Here is a 13,173-nt window from a genome sequence, read left to right as displayed (position 1 = left end):
TAAGCTCCCACAAGAATGTACTCGTAAAAACTAGGTCTTGTTACGGGCACTGATTGAATGAGTTGCAGTTTTGTTGATTCATCCCGAAAGCTCAAATCTCATTCTCTTTATCCGAATCTGTACGTCCATTGGGTAAGTTTTATGCCCGTGTTTATTGTGACCCACGTATACGGTCGAATTTGACACAGTCACTATTGATAGTCCAGGACTACTAACGGCCAGGATTTAACGTCTTTTAAGCTATGGGAATAGCGAAATTCACAGGCTCGTGGAAGAATCTTCCGAAAGCCACGGCACTTCCGTTATTCCCACTGGAGCACTTTTTTCGATTGATATCTTCTTTCGTACCTCACACATTGTGGCGCCACGTTCCATCACGTACTGGCCACTACACAGCTGCCCTGTTACGTTTGTGAATTCTGCCCGATCATTACTCGCCTTGAAAGGGCAAATCCCACCAAACTATCATCACTGTTCGTTGCTAATAAAGTACCGTTTAGTACTATCGACCCGATGGCTACAACTAGAATATGCTTACCCACCCGTGCCATCCACGGAAGGAGGCACAGATATTGCGTTGGAAATTCTCAAATTATCGTCCATCGGGCCCCCTCCTCCGGTTGCTTTATTTCTCATCCGCAATCTTCACCCGCAGGTCGATCAACGTATTCAAGAGGCATTATTATCGATTTCGACGCCAGAATACCGAATGAAGCTAATCGGTGACGCTGGACTTTGCAATTTCCTTTTGCCCCGTGGGTACTGGAGCTGCAAAATTCGGCAGCTTCAGCTGGGAGTGGAGCCTTTTTGAAGCCAAAAGCAAACATGCGGGCAAACCATGCTACCGTTGCCGTTGGATGCACTAGCTCCGAGAGGGAGGCCGAAGATAGGATGACGTGGTGAATATTTGGGGTCGTGTTTGTTTAAGACAAAGCCGTACAGAGGTACAATGGAACTTTGGGAAGGCTATCACACATACATTCGAGGGTTGTATGCGTAGATAAACGAAGCTGCTGCTCACTGACATCATCATTAGCTGTCGCTTTGTACACGGCATCGTGTGTTTGCTCAAATATCTTAGAGGTTACCGCACACATGTGACCCCTACGATGAGGCCAGCATATATTCTCCAAACGAAATTAAATTATGGGGTTTTATTTGGTGTGACTATGACAATAATGTATTTTATAGTCACATGAAAGTAACATTTGTTGCATGATTTTCATGTTTGTATAACATTCAAGCGATTTTATTTATTTGCAGGATTAGACATGAATAGAGAAAATATAGATAACTATATAATGTTAAATAATACACCGCATGTAGTAGAGAAGTGTTGCAGTGTTTTTGTTGTTGTTAAAATGTTGCACAAGCGTTGTATGCAAATTCACACTTGACAAAGAGATTTGAAGTCTAGTTTGCTGAGAAACCTTTGCTATCTTAGTGAATGGTATGAGTACCGAACATTCCTCGACAGCAAATGTTGTAGCGATTGGTTTAAGAAGGATATGGCCACTTCTAGAATCCATCAACACTTATACCCACGACCACCCATGTGACTACGATTGTGCTGTGTTGCGAAACAATTTTATGCAAACACTCTTACAGCAGTTGCAATAGAACCGAAGTTCAACATGATGCGTTTTTAGACCCCACAGAAGCAATGAGTCAATAAGGCAGTGAATGAAGCACAGTGTCAGCCCGGCGTAACACTTCATGTGTATTACCATTTTCATAATGATCACTCCATACAACAACCTCATCTTCCGACGGAGCATCACTCGCACCAGCGGCGTAAGTGGTAGCAAAAGGGTGGCAGCAGGAGCATCATCAGCATAATAATGGTTGAAAGACAGGTCAAGCCAGAATCAGCTGCAAACGCACGAGGGTAGGCCTGGATAAGTCCTGCCGTGTTCGTATGAATTTATGACCGAATGCCAACCGATCGATGGTTATGTTTTCTTTCGATAGCGATAATTGCCTAATTAGCATAACAAAACATCGATTCAGCGGCGAGGAGACACGCGAACGACGAGACGATCACGGCCCATGACACACCATAGTCTGCAGCATCACGACCTCTTTCGCTTCCTCGGTTGTTCCTTTTCCGCGATTCCATCGGGCCTATCGGGAAGCAAATGGTTATGAGCTATCAAAACTGCTGATGCTTGTTGGTCATTGATTGCGTTGTGGGCGGTGTGGGCATAGAATAAGCGGCCGATGCTGTTGTACTGTGTTGTGTTATGGTTTTTTTTTCTCTCTGTATCTTTCTCTCTTTACCTCCCTCTCTCACTCTCTACCCTCCCAACTATCCATTCGTTCGTAAGATTCGTTCCATACTTTCTTCTCTACGCATGACTTTTCGGTATTGGTGTGTACACAACCTCATCAAACGGTAATGAATGATAGGGCACGATTAGTCTTAACTGTTATTTTACTGGTCAATTTCAGCAGTAAACGTGTCCCTAACAATGTTCTGGTTAACCAGCAAATTTGGATTTTCGCAAATAAACAAGATAAAGAAATATTGCTGAGCGTTCATGAAGAGACCAGTTCAAAGAAACAAAATGGTTGCTTTAGTTTGGGGGAGGCCAATCGGTACTATACTTCTTGGTTCAATGCTGTCAACGCCCTGTAGGCAAAGCTGCCCACTTTTAACGAGACTGTGGCGTACAAATTAAGTCGAACGTGTAGCACAAATGGGTAGATAATCAATTTTGGAAACCACACACTAAGCACCACTGGCGCTAATAGTGATTTAGAGGTGAGTATGTACAGCCACAGCGTGCGCCTGCAAAACCGCCAAAGTGAAATTGGAAATTTATCAGCTTCTACATTCTGCGCCAAACCACTTCATTGCCCCCATCGAGCGAAAAGCGTACTGGGACAAATTGTGGTGGCACAAAAAGCAGACCTGCGTTCATATCCTTCCTAGGACAGAATGGGATGCTTGATAGAACCATTACAGTGCTTTGCAAAGCCCGCTTACGCCAATACGCCGATTTTGATAGGACTACATTTGCTGGCCATGGTGCAGGATGCTATGGCAAGCGGTTTCAAGCCATCCTGGGAACGATCAGCGCCTGCATGGGATGGCTTTTTTGGCAGTTGTTGTTGTTGTTGATGCATTTGCATTCGCATGCAGCAGAATGTGCGAAGCGTTTGGAGTAATGGAATGGAATAAATTTTATTTCTAACCCCGGAGGGAACTGTGCTACTGGAAGCATCGAAACCGAACATGGCCAGAACGTTAGGTAGCTATGGGTATGGTAGCTCGTCTGTGAGTCGAGCGGCAAAAACGTTTTTCGTAAATTGTCGATGGATAAACCTGTTGCGTACCCGATGGTGTAATGATCGTCTGTATTTTACTCCATCTTTCGATCAAATATTCTCATCTTCAATGCGCAAAACTGGCATTTGCCCACTGTTTCCTTTCATCAAACTGTCCACCAAAACGTATGAGTTTGAAATGTTTATTCAAATCAAAGAACAAATAATCATATTTTACGATCCTTTTTAATGGTGCAGAGAATAAAGGCTTTTGAAGCGACATGCCGTACGGCTAGGTTGCTTTTATTACATTATCAACCAACGTGCTTGCCGGGTTGTGACGGACCGTCCGTTCCATTTCATCACTCGGCCATCCCAACGATTGAAGTAACCAATTTAAATTTTATTTACATTTCATTGTCCCTCGGGGAAGGATGCAAAACCATGACTGTGGTTCGAGCCCATATATGTGGAAGAAAGGATAACGAAATAAGGACAAACACAAAATCCCTGGCCAACGTCTGTCGTTTCGGGGGTCTTATGCCCCTGGCCGGTGACGTTCCAATACCAATGGCTTCGATACATCACTTCGATTTTCCGCCAACCGCCCGAGAGTCTTCGGTGCTGCTCACAAACTACTATAACACCAACACAAACAAAAAGCAACAGAAAAGGAAGCATTTCTGCAGCATTATATTGCGATGAAAAGAAAGCCATTATTCGGTAGGGTTCAATCGAGTTAGCTGCCGGAATTCATCCGGGACACCCAGGTGTGGCGTAGCGAATCCAAAAACTCGATCGTTACGTCCGGAGTTAATTGAGTGAAACATCAAAGAAGGAACAACTAAGTTATGCAGACGATTGAGATGGCTACGCCTGGCGTCACAGCCAGTGTGTGCCGATTTCTTTGTCCTTTTTCTTTCCTGGTGTGCTGGTAGCAAAAGGTAGGTAACTTCTGAACAACTAATCCGTACGGAATTTGACTGTGGAATGCTCTTTGTCTTCAAGGAAATGTTGAGCGTCTTGTTGAGGCAAGGACAGTGGTTCTTTAAATTTTTTAAGAACATATCGTAAAACAACCATCCTTTGTGTCTAACGGAAACCCTACTAACCGAATAGAAGACTACTTCCTCCTGCATGCAGAATGTATAGGTTAAATTTCTCGGGCTGTGAAATTAAAAGCATGTTGCTGTTATTGTTGTCCTCGATATGTAATAACAAAAGAAGTACACTTTGTCTACTTCTAATAATCGATCGATATGAGCTTGTAGTACATTTTGAACTGCAACGTTTTTACCTTGCGGCGTTGAGAGGTAAAATTAACTTGTTTGGCCGTGCCGTAAACATCTAAACATCCCAATATACCATATAACATTTATGACCTCAAGCACGGAGCACGATTTCCCGAGATCCCATTTCCCATCGTATCCATCGTCACGATATGTCCAAGACGACAAAGATGTACCGGCCGGCCGAAAGGAATATGATTCTTGTTCGTTTAAAGTGCCTTGCACGCTCTCACGGATGGACCTATGACCGTTTTTAGGAGGGCAACGTGTTTTGTCATTCCCGGTCACCGGAAGACCCGAATGGCTTTCACCCTGTGGTGCACACGAAAAGAACGTGCCCCGGTGTGTAATAATTCTTGCAGACTTACCGATAATGGAGTGAACTCGGACGCTGAGCTGCGTACGGACGACCAGTGAGTTTTTGCGGCTGTGAGTGTACGTAAATGAAAATAAAATCAGATAAAAGAAACTCATAAATACTACAGTTTATTAGCTGAGGAGCAGTCAGTAAGGGACGGGTTCGTTTCGGGCGGGAAAAGTCAGTCAGCCTGTCAGGGGTTTCTGAATTGTTTACTCAAAGTTTAATTAAAAGCATGCAGTAAGATTCTTCTTTTATTAACTTCAGCAAATTCTGTTACATCGGGCACGTTCGTGAACAATGTAACAGCAATTCATGTGTACTGTGCTTACTGTGCCCAGAAAACTATTATCCAATTAGTGTTTCAACCCTGGTTTTTTTTATCCTGACTGCCTTAAAAGAATGGTAAAATAAGTTTCAATCCGATTTGAAAACTCAAACACTTCAAGAACATTCTCAACTCTTCGCCAAATGATCGTGCAATTTCTTACACAAACTCTAGCAATATCCAGAAAAAAGGAGTGTCTTTTTATTGCCACTTGCGTCATTAGCACACTCTACCAAAACTGCTCTGCATAAACTGATCCGTAAGGTGGTACAAAGTGTCAAAAGAAAATGTGATATTTTTTTTTTGCAAATGCATCCTCCAACAGATCCAACTTTGGTGACAACACAAAACGAAGTCGTTACAAACTATCGCCCAAGAGCTTGCACTACCGGCTAAACTTTTCAACTATTTGAAAGAAAACTTGAACAGTGAGAAAGTGGACTCAAGTAGGATGCTACCGTAGCAGCATACAGTGTTAGTTAGGCAGCAGCAGCAGGAAAGCTGGAGATTCGCATGAAGAAAGCACACAATTTTCGCGCCATTCTTTTGCGGGAAATTAATGCTTTGCAATTAGCTCAACAATTCCGTTCGCCGGAAGTGATCCGGCAAGGATGCCAGCGAGAGCAATTTAAATTCATCCCTAACTGGTGGCATGGTTGTGATAACAGGTTTGGAAGGGGAAAAAAATGGGAAAACTACGCGTTTGTCTAACTTACTTTGCGTTGAGCCCTTCAATATCTTCGGATTGTTCGGCCAGCGACGATTCCAGATCGAGGTATGCTCCATAGTCTCCGTCTTTGTATACTTGTAGCGCCGCATCATCAAGCTGTCGAGTAAAGGGTAAATTGAAAAGTATTATATAAATTAATTTAAAATATGCATGAAGCAACACGTAAGATAATCAATATAAAAATTTCAACATACATTTGAAATACAAATGTTGCCAACGAAGTATTTCGACCTACACTTATTATTCGAACTGCAGTCCATTTTATACAGTTTCAACACGTTTACAAATATGTGCAATTGTTAAAGTTATTTCAACGTTGCGAGTCTTTGCCGTATGTAATAATCGCTTTATTGATCCCAAGCTCAAGAGATATGTACATATATGAATTCGAGAGCTTTCCTATTTTACATTTATTTTGATGCATTTAGTCGCACGGGTGGATTCACGCTCTCGGTGGATACAACATTGCTCGTAATAATCCCCAGCAGTCTGACCATAGCGAAACCTTCGCAAGGTGAATGAAAATGAAAATTTATTATTTAATTTTATGGTACGTAGGCTCATATTTCGGAGCACCTTGACGAGGTAGCCTCTTTTTTGCTCATCACGGTTTGAAAAATGAATATTAGCTCTATCTGCCGCGCCGCTCCCGGTAGTGTCTGTAAACATTCGCACGAACGAGAGAAAACAACAAAGTGCATCCCAAAATTGGAAACTGTAATAACCGGAGCTTCCGAGACAGCACAACAATAACGAAGGTACATGCACACAAAAAAAAAAACAGCCCAACCAACGCGTCACTGTACGCCATTTTTGTACGCATTCCCCTTTGCCAGCGAGACCTTTCGGACGGCTGCTCGGACGATCTGCCCGTAAACCGGTGAAGGTCATAAATCGTTCCACTGCAACTGGATCATTTCCGAATGGTACAATGAGTGCACCGGTCACCGGCGATATGGGAAAAGCGATGCGCTCGCAACGGTTCGGTGCGTTTGTGTGGTGTGTGTGTGTGTTTTTTTTTTATTATTGTCTTTGAAGCCACAGTGTTTGCTTCATGCCCGCTGACCGCAGCGGTGAAATGCAATACAAGACGGATATGGCCAAGCATGGTTTATGCGCAGGATGCAAGTGATAAAACAATTTATCACATTCTGACAGCACGGAAAACACACTTCTTTAGCCCTTTATAATTAATGTCATGCATAATCCGGCCGAAATTTTAGCAGTTTGTACAGCAAAAAGGGCACAATCATTCCCACGAGGAGTGTTTTGTTGTTGTGTTTTCCTCCATTGGCACTGTTCGTTACGATCCCGGCACTTTTGCAGCTAATGAACTATGAAAAATACTGCGATTAAATATGTGTTATTTACGGTAACCGAACAAACAAAAGCAAAAAGCCCAATATTTCTCATTTCTTAGCGAGCATGTACGCACTCTTGTATTACAATAATAGACACAACGAAAGTGATGAATTTGAATAACAATCTTTTACCAAAAGTCTTTGTAAAATACGATTGACTTAGAAATAAATCAAATACGATAGAAATTAGATCTAATTTCCACGGAAATGCTTAGTATTACACAATTTATTCCAAGGTAAAAAAGAAAGAAATTATATTACTCACACCACAACTTTACTTTTCGATGATGGCCCTACAAAACCGTACCGTATGTGAATTTGTTACGTATCTTCGACAGCATACTCTCATACGCTGGGCCGTGTATGATTTGCTTTTTCATACGCCGCCCGTTCTAATGATCACCGATGGAGCCCATTGAAATCGAAACTAGACGATAGCTATTTGTACCAGAGTGATGTCTAGCTTTCGATTTCAGCTAAGGTGCCATTAATTATATGTAACCGTCACCTCCCCTGCCTACCGACGCGGGGCAGTACTGCCGTGCATCTACGCATTCTACATCGAGCATGGATTGGGAGGCTCTTTTAAGCTTCCAACTTCCCAACTTTCGTGTGTTTGCATGTATGTTCGTGTGTGCACTCGCCACATAACTGAGTCATTATTATGATTTGCAGTAGACCTCCGACACCACAAGCCACCAGTTCACTGCAAAGCCCACCCATATGGCGTGAAAAGCGATCCCTCGCTAGAAGCGCCACCTGGGAGGAGGAAGACCTATTTCATGCCCATTCTCTCTCACACCCGAGGCAACCCCTTGTTGTGGTTTCGATGCGCGTAATGATGCGATGCTGTAATAGATGAAGCGAATGAGCGATCGTTTGTTCGGTTGGCTTCGCGAAAACTGAACATCTTCTGAGGAGCGTTCGAGCCCGCGATGCAACGCGATATCTGCCTAGCGAAAGGAGGGCACTATTCGGGGGAGAGGACGCGCATGTCGTGATTCACCTTCCGACATTCATTTCTTTAAGCTAGTCTCCGGAAGAATGGTAAGCGATAGTTTCAAACCGCCGGAGAAACGATGCAATCGATCGGAGTGGTGGCAAAGTTGGGAAAAGTTAGATTCAAAGCCTAAGGGCTGGTGGAAATTAGGGGTATGCAAAGTGATTGTTTTTGTGCGGTACTTTACGTATTGAAATTTTACCAATATTGTAAAATAATTTTCAAGTAATTTATGTATTTTAACAAATAAAAAATTGAACTTAATATGAATATCTTTCAATTACAATATATCAATTATTGTTCAAACAGCTACTTCATCTTCCTGCGCATAGAGGACAGTGTTGCACGTTGCCACACGTTAGTGTGTCGTTTGGAACGTGTAACAAATAACATCCGGTTTGAAAGAGATAGTGCAAAGTTTCGCTTTTGTTGACGAAAAAGAAACCGTCAACCATGAAGACGTAAAAACGTACATCAAGTGTGTACCGTTGCTGCCTCCAGACGGCCGGCATGTCTTTGCTAGCTAGCCAAACAGCTTAATTGAATTCGTACTCACTTTCAATCGATCACCTCAATACACGGTACGCGGTTTGCTGATGGATTGCGCCGTTTTCTTCTTTTATGTAACCGGCGATATCCACCCGGTGACCGTCATTTGCATACACTAAATGCTACGTACGCGTGACGAAAGCAGTTCCAGTGCTGAAGACCGGGTACCGCATTTCCGTTTGCACGAGCCGGTTTATGCCTTTCGACGACGGCCCCTGTCCCTTCCCCTGGTGGTGGTGCTTCCCTGTCCTCAAGCAAACGGTCACCCACCCATCCGGAAGGCCGAAAATAAATCTTACGCGTGAAGCGTGATCACCTCACAACGTTCACCGCAGCGCAATGCAACTTTGGCAATCGGCTTTTGGCATCGGATATAGAGTGTGCGCCTCCGAAACGCTGCCATTCGCCATTGGATCCGGCGCGCTAACGAACGGATCGAATACATCAATCTGATGCGGGCGGATGGATTCGCTACGCCTGGTCGACGCTGGGGTCAGCGCGAAAACAACGATTTTCACTCGCACTGCACGGTGCTCGATGGGATCGTGTGCAGTAAATGTAGGCCAACGCTGCTATATAGATTTTCCACCGATAGTAGTTCGTTACCAATGATGAGGTAACTAAGTAGGCGCCAGAATGAACGATCGTCTCAAGATGATGCTGTAAAGTATAAATGTGTGTGTGTGTTATTTGAATTTCAATAGGAAATAAAACCAAAACATCTAGATGCAAGCGCCCTTGCGGTTATATTGACAAAAGTGAGAACTCGCGCTGCGTTAAACAATAACTATCATGTCTTTGCTATCTTATTTTATGCTGTACAAAAGCTGACGATTGTAGATAAAGATGTGTTTACGGTGCGATAGAAATAAGCAACGATTTAGCTGCTTTGGATCGAAACCATCTTCATTATGTTCAAAGCTTAAGTAGCAAGTTGACCATTTTATTGCAAAACTTTTACTTTTTACTGCCATATCTTGAGGTGAATGAAAAGATAACTTTGAAATAGTCTACTGGTATGTGTTTTTGTTTTGGTTTAAAAATGTGTAACGCCGTCATAAAATTCCACATTAATTCATTTTTATTAAACTTCCTTAGGCTTTTCTTAGGCAAACGCACATCCTGTCTAGCTAAACATTCATCTAAATTCACGATTGCATATCAAACGTTCAGGTAACCCATTAACACCCTGGTACCATCGCATGTTTTGCATGCAATCAAATCATTTCTTCATCAACAGCTTGTCGTACAGGAACTTGCACCACTTTTACCAATCGCAGCATCGTAGACCTCACATCGCCACGCTCTTCTCTTTTCCTTCCCGTTGTACGGCTCTTGTAAACGCTCGTTCCATAAAAAGTAAACACAATCCATTAGTGACAATATTCGCGACAAATTCACCAATCTCCCAGCATTAGCCACTGTTACCAATAGGCACCGTGGCATTTCTGTCACCTTTTAGTTTGTGGTCCCCGTGCACCTCAGCCCTAACGGGGGGAGGTGTTAGCGAATCCGGACAACAAAAAGGGGAAGAAACCGCACAAACGAACGCCAACCGTCCGTGCAATTTATTGTTATTGTTTTCGCAAATTAACGCCCGACACGCTACCGAAAACGGATGGAAACTTCGTAATTTTCTTCTCCGAGTTTGTGTGTGCGAATCCACGCCAGACGATCCCCACGTGCAAGGCGGCAAAAAATTGTCCAACAGCCCCGGAGCCGGAAGTCGAAACGCAACGTGCTTTTCCCCCTTTTCCGTGCACAGGGGCTGCATGCAGAGTTGCCGCTACCGCTGCAGCTTCTCTGCCGCTTTCAACCGACCAAGAAACGTGACCCAATACGAACAAACGTTTCGAAAGAAGCAGCAACAAGAAGCTTTGTACGTGAACGGACAACTGAAACTGATGCTCGAGCTCGACAATCGAATTGTCTTTCAATGTTTCTTGCGCGAATCTTGCTGTACACTAAGGCCAACTCCACGGCATACACCTCGGCTATGCGTACCGATCATTGAATTTTATGGTCGACGTGCGGGAAATGGGTCGTACCGCTTTGCCACAAACCATCCAACGTTATGAATGGTTGATCGGCAGATGTGTGTGTGTGTGTGTTTGATGTTATCTAACCGTATGGATTCAATTTGCGGAAGAGCCAATGGTCAAGTAATGGAATATAGGATAATGGCGCCAATTTGGTATCGATTTTTTGTTCCCAAATCTACTACTTGGAGAGCAATATTTTTTGTAGCTAAATAGCGAACAATATTTGAAGACTCAATTCGTATATGTTGTTGCTAGTTGTACTTTTAGTTTGTAACGTGACGATCTTTAAATACTTCGATTGTAACGCTTAATGCAGCACTGCTTATTAGTACACTATCTACATTGCTTGTAGCTACAAACAATCCACCACCATTGCTAATAGACTACCGCATTACGGTTTTAACATTGCTTACCCTTTGTGGAGCACCGAGATGGCGCAGCAGCGCTCCGAGCTGCGTTGCCAATGGTACGGCACTGGCGAACGAGAACACTGGAGCCCGGGACGGAATCGGATACATGGACAGACTGTTGAACGGGTCACTGTCCACGAGGTATTGGACCCGAATCGTGATTAGTTCGTCCGGCTCCATTCTGTCGATGATTTGGCTGATTTCACTGTGTCCTAACTTTTCAGCTCCACTTTTTTTTTATTGTGCTACCGCTTTCTGTGGTCACAATTTGCACACACAACTGCCCTGTTCCGCAATTCGTTTGGGCAACGACTCACACAAACAGCGAATAGATTTCTGCAATTTTCACGTTCTCTGTGCTCATCACGGTTAGCAAAAAAGGACATCAGTAGTTTGACGATTGTCGCGGTCACGCTGCGTTGACTGTGAACGCAACAGCCGTGAACGGAGTATCACACCAACACACCCACACACACACACACAGACACACACACTTAGATGAAAATAGCACACGTTAACAGTGGTGCTGCAGCTGTACCATTTCTGGAGCTTGCAATGCAACAGCATACAGATACACGGATCACGATACGCGAATGTGCAGTGCAGATATTTGGTGCATCTCTTTTTTTTCGACAGCAGCCACAACAAAAACCACCACAGGAAGTGATTTGCAAAACCCGATACGGTACGGTGCTCCAATCTGCAAGAATAGACATTTCGATGTTGTAGGAAAAATGACGAAAAATCAATCTAACAAAAGCTCCAAAGCGAGATGCATTCTATGAAATGTGTGGGTCTCCGAACACTTTTTTGCACCCATTCATTTGAGGTCGTTCGTAGTTCAGTGTGTGGAAACTGAAAAAGAAAGTAAAAATCACCTATACCAACCATGGAATGGTGCAGCGTTTTCTAACCACGGGTTTAAAAAATAAATCCCGACACCAATGCAGTCGTCATGCAGCAGCCGAGGAATGCCTCGTTTGACAAAATGCGCGAAATCAAGCGGGAAGCCGAGCTGATGCGCACATCACGAGTAGAGCACGGCGCACGGGGTAGACGGGTATGATGTAGATGTATGAGCACAAAAAATAAATCAGCTCTCAAAACTCTGGATCGAAAGAATTGACGCGCATTTCCCTTCACTTCCGGTTGCGGAAGCGAATTCTTTCCACAAACAACCCCAGCCGCTGTGGGATGGAAAATGCAAGCAACTCAAAATGCATCATCCAGCGATGCGTTTGCTCCGCATTTTCACATGCCGCATGCCGCGGTGCATCCAGCGTTTGCTGCTCCAACAGCCGGAGGCGATAATTGATCAGGTTTCAAGTTTTAGAAATGAAGCTCCCCGCCGCTTCCGCTGCAGTCTACTGCTCGGCACTGCCTTTACCCAGCACGTTGTCGCTGGGTAGCTGCTCCTTCCTGTTGTGATATCAAGCACGTAGTAATAAATTATTTCCATTGCAAACAAACGCAAGGAAAGCCATGTAAATGTCGTTTTCACCCGGCGAACGCTGTGCGTACTGTCCTGCTCTGGCGAATATGTTTCATACGCTGTTGCTATTTTCTATTCACGTTTTGTCAGTCTTCTCTTTTCTTCCTTCTCACCTTTCTCTTCCTCATTCTCCGTTCGTATGTTTTTACAAAATGCATTTGAGTGCATTATGTACAAGCAAGCGCCGATACGTGAATGGCTAAATTCATCTCACAATCAGCACAGCATGCACAGTAGCAATAATATTCAACAGATTAATTGCAGGATGCTAGTATTAGTGTCTTTTATCCTAGGGCACCTAACTTTTCCTTGCTCAATTCAAGCTTGCTCTTGTCATGCCTGAG

General features: G+C 43.7%; 1 protein-coding gene across 14 annotated transcripts in view; it reads right to left on the bottom strand.

Annotated features, from left to right (window-relative positions):
* LOC1275084 (FH1/FH2 domain-containing protein 3) overlaps positions 1-13,173 on the bottom strand; it is a 70,252-nt gene that overhangs the window by 20,684 nt on the left and 36,395 nt on the right. For 11 of the 14 annotated variants that reach the window (XR_009764624.1, XM_061641973.1, XM_061641971.1 and 8 more), the window contains 2 exons: positions 5,962-6,071; positions 4,928-4,986 (listed from right to left, as the gene is read on the bottom strand). Coding sequence is in view for 12 of the 14 variants with exons in the window: in XM_061641973.1 (XP_061497957.1) it covers positions 4,928-4,986; positions 5,962-6,071 (169 nt within the window). In the remaining 2 variants the exon portion in view is untranslated. Of the gene's footprint in view, positions 1-4,927; positions 4,987-5,961; positions 6,072-11,340; positions 12,038-13,173 lie in introns of those variants that run through there. The other 3 variants (XR_009764625.1, XM_061641982.1, XM_061641981.1) reach the window with 2 other exon arrangements.

Source organism: Anopheles gambiae, chromosome 2 (genome assembly GCF_943734735.2).
Source record: "Anopheles gambiae chromosome 2, idAnoGambNW_F1_1, whole genome shotgun sequence".
NCBI classification, from domain to species: Eukaryota; Metazoa; Arthropoda; class Insecta; order Diptera; family Culicidae; genus Anopheles; species Anopheles gambiae.
This window is presented reverse-complemented; position numbering and strand designations above follow the sequence as displayed.